This window comes from Argiope bruennichi, chromosome 4 (assembly GCF_947563725.1).
Source record: "Argiope bruennichi chromosome 4, qqArgBrue1.1, whole genome shotgun sequence".
Taxonomy (NCBI): Eukaryota; Metazoa; Arthropoda; class Arachnida; order Araneae; family Araneidae; genus Argiope; species Argiope bruennichi.
In genome coordinates this window covers 127,299,765-127,322,917 of record NC_079154.1, presented here as the reverse complement: position 1 = coordinate 127,322,917, position 23,153 = coordinate 127,299,765, and the positions used below count along the sequence as shown (strand labels likewise).

General features: G+C 28.6%; 1 protein-coding gene across 1 annotated transcript in view; it reads right to left on the bottom strand.

Moving 5' to 3' along the window:
- Window positions 1–13,837: 13,837 nt before the first annotated feature.
- LOC129966641 (RNA exonuclease 1 homolog) overlaps window positions 13,838–23,153 on the bottom strand; it is a 33,618-nt gene continuing 24,302 nt past the window's right edge. Inside the window, exons 8-15 of the mRNA XM_056081141.1 lie at window positions 22,385–22,531; window positions 20,881–20,994; window positions 19,331–19,404; window positions 18,885–18,998; window positions 18,630–18,745; window positions 16,207–16,345; window positions 15,976–16,096; window positions 13,838–14,757 (exon numbers count right to left, since the gene is read on the bottom strand). Of these exons, the coding sequence (XP_055937116.1) occupies window positions 14,669–14,757; window positions 15,976–16,096; window positions 16,207–16,345; window positions 18,630–18,745; window positions 18,885–18,998; window positions 19,331–19,404; window positions 20,881–20,994; window positions 22,385–22,531 (914 nt within the window). The 3' untranslated portion in view covers window positions 13,838–14,668. The remainder of the gene's footprint in view (window positions 14,758–15,975; window positions 16,097–16,206; window positions 16,346–18,629; window positions 18,746–18,884; window positions 18,999–19,330; window positions 19,405–20,880; window positions 20,995–22,384; window positions 22,532–23,153) is intronic.

Sequence of the window (23,153 nt, the reverse complement as noted above, 5' to 3'; positions counted from 1 at the left end):
TTTCGGCGTTTTTCCACAATAACTTCAGAAAATATTATTGCAAAAAAAAGCATATTTATACCGATAATTTAAAAAATCATCTTTTCATGATATCAATTTAATAATCATGCGAATTTTTTATGAGTTTTGGCAAGTATTTTTTAAAAATATTTTAAAATCTGATTTTTAACATAAATTATATCGTTTGCCTGTATTTCTAATTGTTTTATTAACTATTTTTTTTCCATTGTTGAAAAAAATTCCATTGTTGGTAGGTGTTTATTTTATAGATGTTAATTAAATCTGTGTAACCGAATTTTTTACGTCTATCTCTTATCATTTTGTAGTTATAGTGTTAACTGATTTCGAACAGCCGGACAGACAGACTTCATCAGAAAATAATTTTGCTCAAAATTTGTCAGAAATTTACAAATTTGGAATTGAGACCATACACATATACCAAATTTCATTCGTCTAGCTCAAAGCGTTTTTGAGTTATCTTTGTCATAGACAGACATTTTCCAAAAATAGGTTTTTCAAACTCAGGAAGATCTAAAACGTGGAGATTCATCGAAATCTCATGTTTGAATGTTTTGACGATTACAAAACTTTCTTTACGCTTCATATACGAGAGAAATAATTTAAGGATTTCTAGCTCGTTTCGTCGTTCCAGCTGATGATCATTTTACATTTTGCTGTATCCAACTGATGATCCTTTCGTTGTATGTTAATGTGACATCTTATAGATGAATTAGACGCTTATAACGGAATGCCGAATACAAGGATTATAACCACCATATTATTAATTGTGGTTGTAGTGAATAGCTTATAAGCCAGTTAACTGCTACGCAACCTGAGCAATTGCTTTTGTATCGTGGTCATGTTACTGGGCTGCGAGCCACAAGGTCCTAGGTTCTATCCTCGCTCATCTCAATTCGCCACATTGGTGACCTCGAACGATGAACCTTCGTACAGCTGTTGTGGCGCCATCTACCCACAGCAAACCAAAGCCGTCAGATTCACTTGACGCAGCAAAACCAAAGTCGTCAGACTCACTAGACACAGCAACCACTCACCCTCGCCATAACGCTTGGAGCTACTCAAATGGGTACAAGCGCATTAGAATCAACAGCTAATACATCACCACTCAACAGCCATATCGTTCGTCTCACCTTCGACTCACTGGAGGGATAGTCTGTAGTGAATAGCTTATAAGCCAGTTAACTGCAACGCTACCCGAGCAATTGCTTTTGTATTGTGGTCAAGTTACTGGGCTGCGGACCACAAGGTCCCAGGTTCTATCCCCGCTCATACCAATCGCCACAAGGTATTCCACTTTACCGAATACGCAGATAATGGGACGAGTTATTCCTTGTGATTATCTGACCACAGCAAGTTCCATGAACTCCTCCCAAACAGTTCAAGGTTAACTTCCAAACAGGAATTTTAATTTAAGTAATTTAAACTTTACACTCTCTTTGCCTCCATGATATCTGTTGTTAAAAAACAAATCAAATTTATTATTCTTGATATATCCCAGGATTAGTGACCGGTGTAGACATACCTCTTGCCCCCCTCCCTTTATTGTATCTCAGAGACGTCATCGAACGTCAGAAAAGTTCAATAACTACAATTGTTATTTCTCTCATCAAACACGCAATTGGAATTTCATCTATTGACGTTCTTCGAACTTTATACCCCTCAATAATTCGCATTTACTGCCCTTTCGGACTGTAATACTAAGTTATTTCTGTTCCCATAATACTGTTATGGATCGCACTGAGGGCCAAAGTTTTCAGCAAGAGCATACCACACGCAATTCACATAATCGATTATGTTACTTTTAGTCAATAGAACAACTGTTCTACGATACCCTACACAAATACTTCGACTAATCATTTTCGTCTGAAGGATTTTTCCATTACAGAGTTCTGATAAAAATGACATATTTTCTTCTTCTTTTTTTGTGTCCACACATCGCCATGAATAATTTATTTCTTGCGTAGGTGTTGTAATGTTGTGGAATAAAATGTTAGTGATGTACCGATAAGAAATGGAATAAAACCCCAATGGAATAAAAAATATCACGTGATTGATTCTTTGAAAGAGATAAAACAATTTTTATGGAATAAACAAATAATATCGCATCTACCCGATTGCTGTACAATATGCCTTGAATCGTGAAATATTCGTTTGTATAAAATAAACTCTTTTACGAATATTAAAGATCGTTTGATTAATTTTTTTCATGCATAATTTCTTGCAAACGATAATTATTATTCAGATTTATATTTATTTTGATAAATTAAACTTCAGATTAATTTAGATTAATTTTCGATGAATATTGTAAACTTACTATGCAGACGATAAAGCCAGAAAGGACGGAATCGTTCTAGTTAATATAAAATGAAGTATCGGAAGATGTAACTATTTAAAAACAAAACTTCTTATCTCTTTAAGTACTGCTTAAGTAAGTACTAATTAAGCTTGCAGTACTGACTAAACAAATAAAAAAAACTTATCTAAAGAGTCAATACCATTTTTAATTGATTCTACAAATTATTAAGTATATCCTGCGTATAACATCCTCCCTCAGTTATTCATTAAATAAAAGGCAGACTTTGTATCCTATTTACAGGACGTAAATGTTAGTGTTTTCAGTCTTCTAATATCACTGTATTTTAGTAGCATAGCAATTAATTTATACTATTAGTTTGAGAATTAATTTTTTACTAACCGATTATTCCTCAGAATTCGATGGAGCGGTAATCACGAATCAGCATATTTCACTGATTATCAACAAAATAGCCTAATAAAAGTACAGAAATCATCATGAAAATGCTTTTTAACTATTTTTATTTACTGTTAGAGCCAAGACATGCAAATATTATTTCACAAAAGCAGTTTATATTTCTGTATTAACAAATTTATTAGTTTTCTTTCTTGTAAGTAATAATAATAATGGTCAGTCTTTTTATTAGCACATTTGTTAAGCTCTCTTTACTTTCTCGTATTCGGAGAGAATGTACTGTAACCGTCGAACTCAGGATTTTGACTAATTTCCACACTTTAGACATTCCTGAATAAGAGAAAAACATTTTCGGAATTATGTGTGCTGTCTATAAATACGATAACACACAGGCGTATGAAATTTGGTACATTGTCTTTACACAGCATTTCTATCAAATTCAGAACGAAATAATTTCTGAAGAAGTATGTCTGTCCGGTTGTCCGAATATGTGAACACGATCAGCACAAACGTAAAGAAGTAGATGCCTAAATTTGGTCCGTAAAATTCCACGTAGATTTAGTGTCTATAATGTATATCTGAATCAAATTTGAAACCAAAACTGTCAAGATATCGACCTTCTGTCGGTTTGTAATATATCACGTATGTAAATGCAATAAAATTTTATTCACAGCGTTAGGATAAAAATTGTGAAGCCGTGTTAAATTTTGAACATTAGTCGATAGAACATACACAAACAGATGGAATGTTCTTTCAGAAACTTTCTAGCATATCTTTCAATAAAAGTTTTGTTTTCCATTTTGTACACCTTTTTTTTAAAAAAAATATTTCTTTTGTTTTTTGTTATTGTCTTTTATATTTTTTGGAGGGAAGGAAGGCTATTGTCCTTTGATTTTGTTTTATCTTTTAAAAATAATTATTCTTTTTTACAAGACAATAAACTTCTGAGCATTTCCTTTTTCTGTCATTTGATATCGAATTAATAACTAAATAGAAAAGCTGAATTAGAAGAAGAAAATTACTATAATAATTTAGCAAAAAGTAAATATTCGGTACATTAAAATATTAAAAATCTAATCGAGTTTTTTTTTAATTGTTGTTAATACTTTCTTCTCTTATTTCTGATTCTTTCATCTTCTTTCTTTTTCTCCTTTCTTTCAGTTTTCATATTTAGTAGTTTTGTAACCAGAATTTATTCTCATCTTACAGTTTTGTCCATTTCCTGTTTATATTTTGTGATTTTTTTTTTTTTTTTTTTTTTTTTTTTTTTGTCATGTGCATTTTTATAATTTTGCGTCTTCAAAGTCCATGCTGTTATGAAATATTTATTAACCCATGAATCTATTTTCGAATTACCTTCGGATCTTAATTTATATTCCATAATTAGCTAATTCTAATTTTAAATTACTAATGATAGTACACGTAAACAACCAATAAAGCAAGCTCCTTCTCTCCAAATAATGAATCGCTTTTTTTAACTGTTTCATTTTTCTATTATTTTCATAATCGCACTAAATCATTTGGAATGAATTATGAAAATAATAGAAATAAAATTACTATGCGAACTGAATTTTTATCGCATAATTAACAGTTTATGAAAACATTAAATAATATTCTTTATTCCAAAGCTTAGTTTTTAATGTTCTGACTCTCTCCTTTTAATAAAGAATATTTTTTGCGCTTAAAAAGTATTGCCAATAGTATTCAATTTTATACTCTGCAAATTAAAATGCATCGTCTTGGTGTGAAGAGATAAGTGTATGGATGCCTCAAATCATTTGGTGACAAAATTACAGAACATTTCAGTAGAATCGTGATCAATGTCGTAGAAACACAGAAAGGAGGGCGCTAAACGCAGCTGCGAACTTTGAAGGTTACTGCATTGATTAAAACTCTAGCACGTTCTTGAAGACAAAAGCCTTCGTTGTCATGACAACTGAATAGAAAGTGACACTGTCTTCGGGGAATAGCTAGCAGTCTGTATGACACCTTTCATTTATGTGAACACGTGTGAAATGGTTTTGAAATTTACAAGTGTTTTAATCTATTCATTTACGAGTACTTAATACAGTTAAAATATGCTTCGATTTCTCAATTGTGTTTCGAGGTCAAACTCTTAATTGTAGTATTATAAATTCAAAAATTTACATATCAGTGAATTTAAAGTAAAGAGAATATGTCAGTACACAAGTAATTTGCATTTTCACATCATTTCATATGAATGAAATTCGGTTTTCGCATTTCGTTTTATTTTCGGAATCCAGCGTTTAGGAATTCTTATTAGCGTTTCTGGATGATATTTAAAAAATAAAATTCCTATTAGTAATTAATTTTGACAAATAATATGCCTTGTAGATGGGTCACCTGACAGAAAAAAGAATGAAAAAAATTACTTTTAACAAATCAGTCAACCTCTACCAATATCATTGCCATCCATTAATATAGTAAAAATGTCAAAAATCGGCTCCAATGTTTAAGCAAATTCATTAATAAAAAATAATTTCTTCTTCTTCATTAATAAAAAAACTAACTTCTTTATTTGTTGTCAGTTGGCATCTATAAAAATATTTAAAAATTATTAAAGCTAAGTCATACTATCGTTCCAACATTTCTTTCTTTTTTTTTTTTAAATTATTATTTCTGAATTACTTTAATTCTCACAACTTAAATTAAAGGAAATTTAAATTACGCACTTGATTAATTCTGTATAAGCTAAATTATCTATCCTTTTTTAAATTCATATGAATGATATTTTGGGATGAACTTCATTATTTTAAACCATGGCCTAAGACTAAGATGATATCTTATTTCATCCAAACTTTTACACGAAACCAACAGGAAGAACGTCTGATTCCAACAAATTTAACGTTCATCTTCTATGAATTAGGTTTCTAATACTTGACCTATATTTAAAAAAAAAATAGTTTATTGAAAAAAAAAGAACAAGAATTAGTTAAAATAAATCCTTTTAATTTGAATATTATAATTTTTTCCCTAACAAAAAATTTACCTTATTCTGAAAATAAAATTAATATTATAATAAAAACTCAGAAATTTTAATAAACCAAACTGCTTTCTTTACCACACTGGCAACCATATTACTGATGTATACCTTATGCCAACATTTAGATTTCTTCAAATATCTATGATGAGAAATTTATCAGTGACAATTTATTTAAAATATCACTTTTATTTTTAAAAGGATTTAAAACATCTGTCATACATCTATTAAAAAAAACTGGGCATTCTTTCGGGGGCAGCGGAATCCTCATACTAACCGGGCACAAACAATTTAATTATTTGAATATTAAATCGTTTCAGTCCTGGAAAAATATTAAATATATGACAGTAATTATGGCTTTACATCCATTTAAGGGATGTCACATATGGGATTTATTTGCAGCATTGAGTATATGCAGAAACCTTTTAAATAAATAAATATTTTTATATGAAAGTTTGAGTGCGAAAAAAATCTGTTTGATGCACAATGAGATAAGCAGCTTATTGTTTGCAGTAATAGTCATCATCAAGCATGGTTTCAGGAGAGCTTCGGTTTAAAGTCCCGTTCCGACGGCAGTTGCTTTTACGGATACGGTCGTAAACTTGCCCTCTAACCCAATGTAAGACCATTCTCGCCGGTAGAGATCGATTGGAAGTGTTGCGATTAGTTATAAGCGAAGATCGAACTTAGAACCTTATGGTTCGTAGCCAAGTAACAGGACCATAAGACAAAAGTAATTACTCATGTCTCGTAGCTGTTATCCGGCTTATAAAGCGTCACCACATTACTCCCCCTCCACCACAGAAGCTTTCGGCAAATTGTCGGTAAAATGAATAGACATGAAAGAACCTCGAAAAATTAAGTGCGGGGAAAGAGGGAGAAATGCTCCAGACTGAAAGCGCTCACAGGGCTCTTTGTGAAATGAGAAACTCTCTGCTTGTTACCAGTAACTCCCACAACAACAATTGGGGGAGAGGGAGACTTTTCCTGAAACGTGCGTCAGTGTGTAAATGTCTTTCCCTGTGCATGACTGAATTCTTGTTCCTTAGCTTTAATTGGGCAGACCATGTCGATTGTTATTTTCTATCGTGATTCAGGACCTGTAATCGAAATATCACCAGGAAAAATCATATCAAGAATTTGAAGCACACCTCTCTTTGAAAAGTATTGATCACTGGTATTTGTAATTTTTTGATAGTGCTTACATAATACTCGTTCGTAAAATATTTGTCATCTCTATCAACTGGAAGAAAGTCATCTGCCCATTGATTAATGTAGTCATAATTCGCAAGAGGAGACAAGATTTTAAGTCATGATAAGCATATTTAATAAATTAATTGCTCAGCTATAAACATGTACACTCACGGATGGTCGTTGATCAATAAGCTGCCTAATTTACTGTTTATAAGTAGTTATTTTTATGTGTGTGTAGGGAGGTGACTAGGTTTGCGCCTAAATTAGGTGCCTGATCCCATGAAGTCCTATATATAAATAAAAAATAATTTCATTTTACATCTCTGCTCTCTACCATCATTTATCATTTATCCTAATTCACTGTTTATATTTGAATTATACAGCAGATTGTACATTTTTCTTTGGATATCAGACTATGCATCTGCCGAAAGTCACGGGTAAGAGAATTAAGCGAAATGCTATCATCGTAATTGTCAAAAATATTACAAGTTTGTAAAAAATCTATCTATTTATTTACAAAATATTAGGATTATCACGTATATACACATAGAATTATCATTAATTTAAGTATGATCAATCACTTATATATGTTATAATGGAATTTTAATTATCCATTAGCCGATTATACCAATATTCCACTTGACAGGTTCGGTAAAACAATAATTTTTAATGTTATACCAGCTGCCTTTGGTGACCAGCTGTTAACTCATCATATATATATTTAAAATAATTGACAAACTCAAGGGAGCATTCCTTCAGCCATAAATATTGTTATGAATTTGTAATGTTGAATAGATAGATCCATTGTAAGAAACACCGTTTTACAATCAGCTCTATTCGATGCTGATCGGATGCCAGATTTATTGACCCCAAGCTTGGCGATAATTTTGGTGATTTCGACGACAAAATAGATACTTCAAGAATTTTGGCGATAAAAGTCATAGGAACCAAGATATGCTTGGTTATTCCAGAACATTCTCTGCACTGTTCCGGAGACTATAAAAGGCCGACAGTTTAAGCCGAAGGCAGTCGTGTATAGAGTCGTCGAGAGGTTTAGAGTCGCATAGCGAATCAATGGCGGAATAGTTGGATCAGTCCAGCGAAGTGCAGACGTTGTGTGAAGCTCAAGCGTTTGCTGCATTGAGTTGTGTGCCGAATTCTGGCGTTTATTATAGAAACAGCACCGGATCGTGTGTCACGTAGCCAGTCGTGTAGTAGTGAGTCGGCAGTTGGATACAGCTAAAGCAAGGAGACAGTAGAGAATCGCAGGCGTCTGGAGTGACATAGAGAGTAGCTACGTAGATTCTCTCTTTCTGCTGAATTCTGTCAAGCCGCTTTGTATGCTGTTGTGATTATTGTTCGCTTCCGATTACAACTTGTGGGCTGCAGTTTGTTGTATTGTACTACTGTGTGTTGTTTGTGTACTTCTCGGTTGTGTATTTGTTATTTGTGTATTCGTTTCTTCGTGTTAATAAAATCGTTGTTTGTTAATGAGGCCTGTTGATTGTGTTATACCATACCCCTACTACAAGCGATCCCGTTGACTTTACGGACCTAGTGGAGGAAGTTCCGTAACAATATTGTAGCGGATTCCAAGAATTTTGTTTTCATATAAGATCTATCCCACTAACTGCCACATGAATTTCTTATGAAATCAAAGTTTCTTTTTTCTCAACCATATCCATTTTCAAGCATTACTTAAATGTGTATCGTCTTTTTATTTTTTTACAGCATGTTACCTTGTCACCACAGAACTAAACCATATAAACAAGGCTATAGTGTATTTTGATATGCCAACAATCAATTTTTAAGACTATGACCGTCTCTTTGGTAAGAGCAGATCCTCCCTCTCCTCTAAGGACACACTATGTCAAAATAATCATATGCCCGTTGTCATTATTCTCTGTTTTGCCGATTTTTTTTTTCACGAAGCTCGGCCATCCACCACAAATTGTACGTCGTCTATTGAGAAAAACTTTGACAGAATTCGCCAATTGCAACTTCTAAATAAAATATCTAACCTACCGATATCGGCCAATTTTATTTCGTATGAATGCTCACAATCTCTAGCTATGCCACCAAGATCATCTGCATCCTCCACCTCTATTTTCGAGAGATATTAGAAAATAAAACAGACCCCCCCCCCAACTTCAATAACGGTACCAATTTCGCCAATTTTAATTTCACTTACTTTCACCACTTTGTAAGCACAACCAAACAATCTGAGCGAATATAACTAAAATTCACGGGAATTGTCTCTCTAAATTTTCTTCAAGACTCTTTAATAAATTCGATATCCTAGTGAGCAACTTCCATGGCATTGGTGTACAATAATTACGAAATCATAACTTTTGAAGTGAATTTAACATTTTTACGAATTTATCGCTTCATCCTTGGCGAGTTAGTTGGCGATTCATCCCTGGCACGCCGTTAGCAGTAACCGGAAATCGAATTTATGTTTTAGACAAGTTTCTCTCAACCTACTGAAACAACGATTTGACACAAAACTGCACTTGCCACAAAATCCCATAATAAATTTCATATATTTAAGTCATTGCGTTTTTGAACTATTACGTTTATGTGTTTCTGAAAGTACAGACCGGCAGACAATCAACCTATAGTAGAATTTGTCTCAAAATTTGACATGTGTCGTCTATATTATAGATGTTAAACCTGTGTAACGAATCTTTATCTACCTAGCTCTCTTCGTTTTGTAGTTATCGTGTTAAATATATTCGAACAGCCGGACAGCCGAGCTTCCTTTGAACAGATTTTACTCAAAATTTTATAGAAATCTGCAAATTTGGTGTAAAGACCGTAAATCGATTTTCAACCGTCTAGCTCAAAGCGTCTATGAGTTATCTTTGTCTCAGAGAGACAGGACATTTTCCCAAAATGTGTTTTTCGAATACGATGGGAAGGGGGAGGGTCTGAAACGTAGAGATCTATCACAATCTCGAGTACAAATTTTTTAACGATTACAATACTTTCTGCATAGTTATGATTGAAAGTAATTGTACTTTTGTTTTGATTTCATCAAAATTAGTCAACATAACTAAATTAGTTGTGCCGTGCAATTGAACGCTGTATCAAAGTTTATTTTATAATATCTTTCGAAATGGAGAGGAAATGGGTAGATGACCATTGATGGCGTTTTGCTTCATATCAGCATCCATACAAAACAAAACTATTAGAAATAGGTGCATTCGTTGTGATTGGAAATTCTATTGAGGTTTTTATCCATAGGAATGCGCAGTGAAGTAACGTGTTTTCAATTTTTCTTGAAAATGGGAGGTGTGAATTACAGTCAACCTTCGATAATATACCTAGAGGCCACTAAGTTTCCTATAAAACAAAAATTAGCAAAATCCGACAAGCGATTTAATTCATCCTGGTTCATTGTTTTTCCTAATTATTTTAAATACATAGATTTTTTACTATTTCTTTAAAATCTTTCATAACAATTTAATGCTTATATTTGTAAGTATGGAAATCGTTAATTAATAATTAGGTGAATTTCACAAGTATATTATTATGTTACTCATTTTCTTCACATTATACATATTAAAACACACACTCTCACACACACATATATTACTAAAATAAATAAATCTTTGATATGTTGATTAATTCTTTCTAGGGCCGTGGGAAGTATGCTTCCCACCAAATTTATCAATCTTTGTATAAAATTATGTAGGTTGGCATAAGTTCTGACACACTTTTTTAGAAAGACAGAAACTTAAATGCTTCAGTTCTTTATCTCAGACAAAATGATGTGTCTTGATTTGTTACTTAATTATTAATTAACCAAATTAATTAATGAATCAAATTAAATTTATCTTATAAGCTAAATGAATCCCTTTTCTTATTCTAATTTCACGCCTAAAAATATTTTAACATAATATGACTAGAAAAAAATAGCCCTTTAAAGGGTTAAGTTAAAAATATGTTGAAATATAAAAATAGATTGCTCACTTATTAAAAAAAGAACATTTTTAAGTAAACTGGCAAGGATTACAAAATGCCTAAACATGTTGTTATAAATTTTGTTATTAGTATCATCTCTGGATATTATTCATGATTATCAAAGGTATCTTGTGGTCGCCGATTTACTTTTTCGGCAGTCTCTTACAAATATGATATTATTCAAATCGGGGAGTGATCAGGTTATACAATTGGAATTAAAGTAAACAATTTCAAAAATTCACCAAAAAAAGTTAATTCTTGAAAATCTTAAAAAATGTGTTTAATGTAGTAATGTACAAGATTGCTTGAAAGCAATCTGTTGGTGCTTCATTTTGAATGAATCAGCAATGATTTTTGGTTAACTTTTATTCCACACATACATTTACAAATACAGGACACACAGAAATAATCTTTGGAAGTACCAGAATAATCTTTCCATAACAATAGAAAATAACAAGATAGTTACACAAATATTTGTCTCAACAAAACAGGGCTTTTTCTTTTGTGTGTATTTTTCAGTTTGAATTATGTATTCTAATAATCCAAAAATATTAATACATATTTACACTCAGAATACATCATTTTTAAAATGTTGAAGCTCAACCATACAGAAAAATAATAGAACATTCATGTTTGAGCATCTTAGACTTTCTCTCATAAATTATGGAAATTTTATAAGAATGAATGAATGGTAAACATTGAAAATCTCAAGAAAATGGATCTTTTTAGACCCGTTTTTTGCCTTTTCAGAATAAAAAAAATATATAAATAAATAAATAAAGCATATAATAAAAAATGAATATAGCAAAAGGATTTAATTTGAGAATTATTTTAATCTTAATACTTACTACAGAAACAAGACGTACTAAAAATTGAAACAAATGCAATTTATTGAATTATTTAGTTTATGAGTTACTTTCTATTTTGAAACATCATCTGTCCCTTAACATTTAACAATTTTTTCAGAAATCTTAAACTTTTAACAGAAAAAAGTTCTTTTTCCTTATAATGAATATAATTTCTATATATAGAATTTTAAAAAATGCATACAAATTTATGTATAACTATTGATGATAACAGCAAATATTCTTATGAAATATAAATAAATATGAAAGAAAGCTGTTTACAGAAAAGTGATAAAAGTTAAATGTCCTTTTTAGTTTCTGTTGCACAAGTCTTTCTGAATTTGAATTAAAATTTTTACTCTAAATTAAGTTTAGTTTTATATTTCTTCTATTTAATGTTTTCAAAAAGCAGAAATCTTAAAAGCATGAAAGAAAAATTCAGTTTAACAAACAATGTAAAAAAAAGGTGGGAGGGGATAAATAACGACATAGTCAAAAAAGTATGAAATTTCGACAAATACAATACAAAAAATTATTGATATATAGTATGTTATTAAATGAAAAATTATTGTATGTTCCTATAAATAAATCTATTCTTATAATAATTCAATTCTTTCATATTGTCTTCACCCCCAAAAATTACTAAGCATATTTGTTTTTACTAATAATAAACTCAACTTTGAAATATTTATTTAAGCATATTATGGTTTTAATATAACTAAATTTATAAATAACGAATTTTTTCCAAGAAATCTTTAAGTTTAATATATAGAGATCTGACTGCATATTGTCTGCAAGTACAAATAATATTATAAACTTAAAAAGAAATTTTTCTTTCCAGAAATGTACTTAATGGGGGGGGGGGATTCATAAAAATAAAAAATATGCATAATTTTTCACTTATGTCTCTGAAATAATTTCATTTGCCTTACATAAATAATAAAATAATTTATCATTAGTTATATCTTGATGACAAAGATCTTGAAAATATTTTACATTAGGAAAGAAACACAAGCAAGTGTTGGCTTTATTTCTTTTAATAAGAAATTGAGTAACAACTACCAACAAAATTGAGGAAAAAAAATAATTGAGCAAATAAAAATGAAAGAAGCAAAATGCAGAATAATTTTCAATAAGTAAAGAATAATAAAGTGTCAATGAAATATTTTAAGAAACAATTATATAACAATTTAAATAATCACTGTTCATTACCATCTATACTTTGTATATAAGTTGTGAAACAGAAATAGAAGAGTAGAACTATAATTAAAACATAAATAAAATCAATGGAGCATATAAAGTAAAAGTATACAATTCTTTAAATACATCCTGGTCAAAGCATTAATACTGAAAAACATAATAGTTACATTATAAGCTCATTATGTATAATAAGGAAGAAAAAAAATTATTAGTATGAAATGCAATCCAAATAGCAAATCATATGAAATGGCATTCGAAATAATTTTATTAGACAGAATATCTAAGCTTTAAAGAGAAAGTAATGGCATTCAAAATTTGATAAATTGAATAGTGAATTCTTTTGATTATATATTAACAAAAAAGAACACATTAATACACAAATCCACATAATAGACATTACATCATATAAATCACACAGCATTATAAATAAGAATCAAATTTAAATCCAAAAAGATTTTTTTAATAAATTTATAAAAAAAAAAAAAGGCAAGAAAATTATTTTTGAAGATTTTTATTTGATCAAACAGGAACAAAAACATTTATAAATCACCGAGATTAGTAAACAGTTGCAGTGAATTTAAATTTTACATTTTAATTCAAAAATTTCATGGCTGAAAACAAAAATAATTATTATAATTGGACATATTTTGATATTACACATATACTGCTTTATTTTGGTTTAAGAAAACAATCACACAAAGAAAAAAGTTAATTACAACATAGCATTTAACTGAGTTCTTTTTTTTAACATTATTTTCACAATGAAAAACCATACAAACCTAATTTTTTTACATAAAAAAAATATTGTATACACAGTTTAAAAAAAAAAAAAAAAAAAAAAAAAAAAAAAAACTTATTTAGAAAGAAGCAAAAATGCAAACAATTTTTATATTGTCTGTTAGAACAAATATAATTTTGGGATATTTAGAAGGCAACAAATAAATATATATAAATATTATTCCTTGTTACAATTTGAGAAGAGTTTAAAAAAAAATCCAAATTCAGTAAATAAAAATCACCAAGAACAAAGCACATGCAATGAGGGGAAAGAAGGGAAATAAAGAAAGATGTTGCCATGATAAAATTGGACAAATAATTATTTCAATGTATTGGAGAAAGTGTATCACGAAACAAATAGTAACCAACACAGTTTTCATTTTTTAAACATGGTGGGAAAGTTAGCAGAATTTTTTTAAACAAAATTATTGGGCGCTAAATTAATAATAATGGAAGAACAGAGCTCATCTTCACCATTATCAAATGACAACAACATAAAGGGAAATATATATATTTTTTTTAAGATATGACAAAACAGGAAAGAAAAAATAAATGAAACTTAAATCCAAAATCTTTAATGAAGTAATAAACTGTCCCTAATCAATATTCTTGTTTCTTTTTATCACAAAATTTTTAATAATATAAACAAAATTGCTTATTTTGAGAAGTCTATAAATAACTCAAAATTCACAACTTATGTCCTCTGAACACATAACTCAAAAAGGAAACTAAATATATTACATAAGCATTTCATTTCAAAATTACAAATATGAAATTAATAAAAGTAAAAACAGTTGTCCGTTTTTTTTACATTTACTAGCGATTTTCAATGATTGTTCATGAGATGGCAAACAGACAAAAAAGAGCAATGTATGATTAAAACACAAGCTTGCAAAACATAAATATCTTTCCTGAGTCAGAAATGATTTGAGTCACTTTTATTATTATTTTTTTTTATCATCTGCTGCCTTTCAAATCTTCCTTCACCTTCCACAGCATCAATTCCATACAAGAAACTGCATCCTCACAACTGTCATGGCCGCCCACTGAAAGCAAATACAACAAAACTTACAATTTACATATTGATTATTAACACACTCTCTATTCAAAGCTCCATATTGATGTAAAACATACTTTTATTTGGGAATTAAAACATAAGACACTTTTAATTATCATCTGTTCTTTTTAATCTTTAATTTATAATTCATTTTCATAAAAAATAATGGAAATTTTCTTTTAAATTCACTGCATTAAGACAAAATGGAATCAGGAACTAAAATTCAATTAAACAATTCAATTACAATTATTTAATCAAATTCTGAAAACATTAAGGAATAGAGAATTTTCATTGATAACATGCAAATACACTAAATATCACCTATACAAAAACATAGAGAAGGATTATCAAATAGGCAAATTACACATTTATCAAAGGGGTCCCTCTGAGCTTTCAAGATTATTTTTACAGTATTTTAAACATTATTTAATTTTCTGCTTTCTTTTCAACTATAAAAGCTATAGTTTAATTCAATTTCGGAACATTATTTTCATAATATTCCTAATTAATCAGCATTTTCAAGTTTTATATTAAGTTATTTTATAATTCTAAAATAATGAGGTGCTTCATAATTTAAAAAAAAATTGTCCTATCCAATTATTAAATATTGGATAGGACATTGATTGTACTTTGTCATTTTTTTATTATTTTGTTTAAAATTAATTATAATATTACAGTTTTGGGTTATCTGCATACACATCAAACCGAAACCAATTTTTTAGACAATGATCAGCAATTAAACATTTTGAAAGCAATTAAGCTTACTGAAAAATTAAAAGTTATTCACATTCTTAGAGTACATCCCTTCAAAATTCATGGTATCAACTAAGAAACAATATATTTTTTCCAATAAAGTAAATGCATTTGCCAAATTTTAGAATGGCAACTCTAAGAAATATTTTCTTATCTGTTCCAAATGATCAAAGTGCTGTTGATTTGAAAATACTGGAGAAATTTAGTGGATGCAATTCTAAACAACAATCAAAGAATATAACCGTACAACAAATTACAGATCCCCCTGCTTTTAGAACCATTCAATATTCTTTAGAGTTTAATCTTATTCATAATGTGAAATCCTTGACCTATTGTTCACAGTTAATAATATACATAGTTCTTTCCTCTCTTTTATATGTATGAAATCAAGATATATTAAACAAAAGGACACTAAGAGCTTATAATCATGGTCAGCAAACAATGTAAAACTTACCATCATTTTGTATTATTTTATTCAACTTTTCTACAGTCAATGTTCTTAATGCTCTTTTAAATGGCAAGCCCATTTTATGAGGGAACACAACTGAGGTGTCAACAACAGTCTTATGAAATATCTAAAGGAAATAGAAAACAGTTTTAGAAAAACCTTAGCCAAATTATTGACAATTTTTAATAAATCCCACTTTATTGATAATTAAGTAAACAAAACTGATGTCATTTTTACCTTTAAAGCTTTCAAATCACTTTCCAAACTGTGGCCTATTAGTATAGTTTTATCATTGAACATACATAGAAGAACAGCTTGAACATCACGAATGGTAGTTCTGACATTCTTCAAGTTATCTTCAGTGATACCACTAAACCTGGATTAGGAAAAATGCAGATTTCAACATAAATTGTGATGATTTAACTTTACAACTATGCAGTTTAAAATGATTTTTTTTTTGAGAAAAATAAAATTTTAACATGTTGGGTGAATAAAAATTTATCAGCACATCATTAATCCTCTAACCAGAATATTGCCATCATGATTGCTAAGTCAATCAAACAGTCAGATATTTCTCTGAAATATACTGAAGTAAAAAATTTTCATTCTTTCTGAGGTAATCTATTCAATTGATTCCAAATTATAAACCTTTTTTCTTAGTTAAAAAAAAAAGATCCTGCTTCCTAAGAAGTTATAAAAATGAGTGTTCTTTCTATGCAATCAGATTTTGAGGGATGTCTAAAACAGGAATTTAAGAAGTCAACTTTAAGCTTGTGAAGTTTCAATTAATAAATGTAGAACATTATAAATAAACAAAATTAATAAATAATAAACTGCATAATTTTATTTCAGAAATGCTGTCAGACCAAATGCAGATTTATTAATTTTTAATTTGCATTACTTATCAGTATATATATATGTATGCAACATGGTTACTTTTCAGTATACATTACTTAAAATTGTTATATAAATTTAGATTTAAAAATATTCATATAAAAAACTTTCTGGTTAATCAAAAATATTGTCAGAAATTTTGGTATTTTTCACTCACAAAATTTTTTTCATAGCAAAATAGTTTTACTTCAAAGAAATTTTCTGTTTACATTCTAGTCAATTTGTAAATTAATAAGTGCATATTTTTGTATATTTCTTGGTACAGTAATTTTTTTTTGTTGCAAATAATAATTGTAAAAAATTATTCTAATTTCAATATGATTCCTTTATTTATTTTACCAGAAAACAGTAAAGGAGAACTGAACACTTATCAGCTACTTGATGTCCAAGAAAAAGTTTATTTTCGAATTAATAATTAATTTCTTGAAGCATGAATGTGTCATAAAATTAAAATTTTGTGATAAATATATTCAGGAAGAACTGAAGTTTCTCTTTCTCAGCATGAAAAGAAAATAATTTAATCAATTTGTATATGATTCCATATATTGTGTAATCTATATTTAAGGAGTGCATTAACAACTGAAATAAGAACTTAAAAGAGAAAAATAAATTAATTTTAATATATAGTTTTGGACATTAATATTAAACACTATCTTAAATCTCTTAGATATCTAGCACATAAAAAAGTTTTAACAAAGGTTTGAAACAATCAAATAAAAAATTTTAAGATAATGTGAAATATACATTCTCTAATAAAATTTGCAGATTTTTTTTCCCCTTAAGGTTTCAAAACTGTGTGATCAAATGATGATTTTAATGAATTCTGTCAAATTTACAATTTATTAAAAAAGCATAATATGTTACATGTTACTGGTCTCATCTTTTTAACGTGATATTTCGGACAATTTCTTTTACTTAACTGAATCAAATCACTAAATTTCAGCACATTTAAGATTTGTAGGCATTTTATTATATAGACATTGTGCTCTAATCTTAAATTTCTAGATTAATCAAATGTCACTTTCCTTTACAAATAAGTTAGATGTAAAGTTTTTTTAAAGGTAACTGTCTGAAAAATAAAAAAATAAAATAGTTAAAATTTGTAACATATTCAAGACTAAAAACATGTTTCAACAAATGCTCTATTATTTCTTTCAAATTATTATTTTGTCTAAGATCTAAGTAAATTCTTTATACTTTCAAGTAATTTGAAAATAAAACCAATTATCTTTTTAAAACTTCATATTCAATTATGTGTTTTTGTCATCATTCAATGGCAATAAACTTAATCCTCATGTATGTGATGATATAAAAGGAAAAACAGTATGTGTTCTATAAGATGATTTCAAAACAAAAAAGATTAAGAAAAAAAGAAAAGAAAAAAAAAACCTTAATGAGGTGCAGCTCTAAAGCATCATATGCATCTACTGATGAATGCACATTTGTATAATAAATTATTAATACAATAATGTATTAATACACAGTTGTTCTTAAACTAAAAGCAATAGTTGAATTCTTGTTTCTAAACTATTCATAAATTAATTCATCTCTCAATACTTGTTTGGCCAAGTTAAATGGTTTACAATTTAGAAACCTATAATTAATAATTTATATTAAATATCCTTTAATAGTGATGAGAAACAAAACAAATTTAATACAAAAGTAATAAAATCACAAATAAATGATGAAATTAAAACATTAGTAGAATGACTTTTAATGAAATCCAATCCAAGAATCAGAAATAATGACATGTCAAAGTAATATACCTTGTATTATAATCAAGAACTTTATTATGAGGTTTCACAAAGGTTTCATATACTGTTTTCAGATCTGGATCGATAACAGAGACTCTTGTTAATTCTACACCAGCAGTTGTATAACACTGAAATTAAATTTAAACAAATCAAGCCACACAGTCATAAAAATTAATTTAAATAAAAATGTGTGATAATAAAAATTTATGCACTAGAAATTAAAATATCAATTTTTTTATACACACGAAAAAGTATACAATTACTCACCATTTCACAATCTAAAGCATAAATTCCATAATATTTATCTGCAGGTGGAGTTTTTGGTAGAGTTTTTACAAACCCCTTCAGTGCATGCGTTTCTGAGCCTTCAAATACATGACCCTAATAGGAATTGGAGAAAAAGAATATACAAATTGAAACATCTAACATTAATTAAAGGCTAAAGGTGGTAAATTATGCAAGGGCTGAAAAAAATTATAAGACATCCTTTTTTCAATGTAAAGTGTCAAATAGACAAGTTGAAAATTGCTGGTAGTTGTAAAAGTGGTTCAATGTCCATGTAAAGAAGTTAAAAGTGTGTTGCTCTACTACCTAGGAAAACAGAATATTATTTATTTATTTACAAATCTCCAACACTTTCAATTATGGCATTTACTATGCTTGCCACGTTTAATTTTTAAATTTAAAAATTTCAGAAATTTGAGGATTCTTACTGTCCCAACACAGCAACCATCTGATTCAGAATCTCCTTGACAACATGTGTAGCGACTCTCAAGATTGCCAGCAACTACAAATTAAAAATAAAAATACAGTATTACAATTTTTAAATCTTAATAAATGTACATGCATGAATTGTTAAATTAAAAAAGAAATAATAGAAAATTAATTATTCAAATTTAGAATTAATTTCACATTTTATAATAATTTTTCATTTTAAGTTTTACTCAGAAGTATACTTATTATGTATAACTTTAATTGAATCTTTTATGATTAATTTTATATTTATGGTTCCCTTAACAAAATAAGTACATAATGAACATGAAACATTTTGATTGGTTATTTAAACAAACTAATCAATGTCTGACTTTCTGTCATTTTATGATGATTACTTGTGAATGGGTCCAAATGAACAACCTTATGTCGTCATTCAAAGAACATGAGAAACAGAGAGTTAACACAAACTGAGCCCCATTTCCACACACATATGCATACATTTGAGGCAAAATGGATGATATATCAGTTTTCTGTTTTCTTTTAAAATTTAGGAGAAAGGGCTAAAATGTGGTTGGTTGAATTTTGGATTTGAAGGAGATGAATTGGAAGGTAAAAGTGAAGGTCACTGCAAATGAGATATTAAATGATACCAAAGTCAGATTACAGTAAAATGTTAGGCACTAAGGTCCACTACAGAGAGAAAGCAAATCCCATCAGAAAGGAATTTCAACAGCACTGAGTCTTGAAAGGAAATTTCAAATATTAAGTTTAAGAATATAAAATTATGCTTATCATACAGATAAGCATAATTTTAATGAACATTCATTCATCTGCATCCAAATCTCATAATTGTATACAAAATACTTTTTGAACCAATATTTTAACTATGCACTTAAGCAAGAATAAAGAGTAATTTACAATAAACAGTTGAGAACTTCATTCACTGCATTTGAAGAAAAATCTTATTTATCTTGTTAAAAAGACATCATACTCTGCACGAAAAATGACAAAATAAATTAGGGTTTAAAAAAAATCGGTGGAAAAAAATTAAGGTAATGTTGTTGAGAAAGCATTCATTGGTGATGTATTTAGGGGTCATACAAAAAAAAAATTGGTGAAAACAGCACAGTAAGACTGTTAACATTTCTTTTTAACCCATACAATGTAGTAACTTTGGGGAAGAAAATTCTTTCAAAAATTAAAGATTGGAGGAAAGTGCATCACTGACAATGTGCCTGGAAATTATGAGTTTTTATATAAAATAAAAAGTGGTGAGAACACTAAAGTGGTTGAAATTGGAAAATGATCATTGTTTTTCTCCATATAGAATATACAGTACAGTAAGTAATATCTTAGAGATTTCTTTTAAAAACAGAGGAAGACAGATGGCAGGCAACAAATGAATATATATCTTTATGTTATGAGCATTCATATGAAATAAAAAGTGATACAATGAGTATAATATTTGGGGCTGGAGGGCTGTTAATTTTGTTTTGCTAATTATTTTAAATATATAGAAAGCAGTTTCATTTTATGTAAAGTTACTTACCTCGCCTTTTCCACAAACGACCCCAATGAAAGTCACATTCTTCATCTCGTACATAATCTCCATCCACATTTACATAATAGGTCTTTTGGCATCGACAACATGTGCGCTTGAAAGCTGCAAAATGTCAGGATAAATAATTCACATAAATGTAGGAAAAAGATATCTCATTTAGAGCATTCTAATACTAATTTTTATTTAATGACTATGTCTAATTGTAATTATATATATATTTATATGGAAAGAACTAAAATAAATGAAATAAAATTTTGATGGTTTATTCACAATAATATACATTAATAGTAGCATTTATTTATTTACTTTCTTGACCACAAAATGGCAATTTTTTTAATGAGCAATTTACCTTGAGAAATTATTTTTTCTATGATCAAAAATTCCATTTATTGTAAAAGTCTGTTTCAAGACACTTAAATGTGAATGAGTAACTGAGCAAATTTTATGGTCTTAAGATACATTTTTACATATTTCAACTAGTTTGGGGCCTTGATTATAAATGTGTGTATATACCAATTTAGCAAATGGAGAAACTTTTAGGGATTTGTTTGATTTTTTAATTTTAAATATTAAAATCTCTTAAGTTATGAACTCTGAAAGATTAATTTTTTTTCTAAAAGTTTCTAACAATCCCATAATATTGCAAATTGAATGAGAAAAAATTAATTTGGCACTTGATTTTTTTAGCATTTCTTATAAAATTATAACACAATTTTTTTTTGAAATTTAATGAACAAAACTATTTCACACTGATATAAACTTAAAGAATTTTTGAATTCAAAAATTTTCTATCTGAGCAAAAAATTTAAAGTTAAGATAAATTTTCCTCTTTATTGATACTAATAAGACTCATTGGGGGGGGGGGAGTATTCATCTAATGAAACGCTCTCCTTGTAAATTGAGCATTTTAGCTTCCATCATTCAGCTAAACAGCTTCATCAAATAATAATAATAATTTTTAAAAAAATTGAGCTTTTTTAAAATAATAATAATAATAATTTTCACTTTCTCCTATGAAAAAGGAATGAAATATTCCACAATCAGAACTCGGAAACTTAAAATTCATTTATGATCAAAACATTTATTCCTGATTTTTTTGGTATTTTGCCAGAAACACTTCTAAGAACCATATAACAAATAATTTATAATGTAAAATACAAAAAACCAACCAAATACAAGAAAGAAAGAAAAAAAACACCACCAACATTTCAAAACTACTGATTACTTCCTTGTTAGGAAATAATTTAAATCTGTTTTATACTAAATAATAAAATTTTAAGATATTAAAGGAAGAAAAATTGCTGCTGTCAAGATAAAGGAACAGCAATCATAGGATTTTAACAAGCACCAGCATTTAATTTTAAATTGATTTTCTGCAAGAAATAATAAATTTTCAAAGTAAACATAAGTTTTACATCTCCCCACTACCACCATCTTTTTTCTGAAACTGGTAAATATGATGAGAAAATTCACAACATTCTGTTATACTTACGATCATTGCAAAACTGGGTTTTACTTGCATAAACTCCCTCAATGACAGCTCTTCCCAATTCTGTGGGATGGGGGAGAGGAAAACCATTTTCTCGTAACTGGTCTTCAGTTAAAACATAAGATAAGAGATGTTCATATAAGGCAACACCTATTTAGAAAGGAAAGGAAAGTACAACAGTCTTTAGTCTTAGCAATCTTTAGTTAACAGTCTTTAGTCTTAACAACAGTCAGTTTTTTTGCAATATTTTTCATATTTTAAAAAACGTAATTTTACTTAAAAACAAAACATTGTCTTTTTTAGGAAAGTAACAAAACTTTAATATTTCATCAAAATGATACTTCATTTATGTATTTTTCAGAAAGTATCACATACAAAAATTAAATCATAATGGCTTGTGTTTAAAATAATGTTTTGGACTACTTTTCTCATTTCATCATTAGCAGAATTTTATAATAAAGACAATAAAAAACAACCCAAAGACTTTGCTACTCTCAATCAAATTGATGGTCCCAATACTGATTAATAAACAATGTAAATAATGCTTATGTTATATTTTGAAATATATATTTTTTTGTATTTAAAGAAATGCAAATTATTGAATAACTTTTCTTCAAATTTTGATCAAAATACGATGAAGCATTTTTTTAAGGGGAGGAGGGGGGTTGTCTTTTAATAAGCAAGCAGTTTTAAAATTTTTAAAAAAATCAACATTCATTCCAAGGTACTTTGATCTTGATTTAAATTTGCAAATATTAGCTAAATTTGCTGA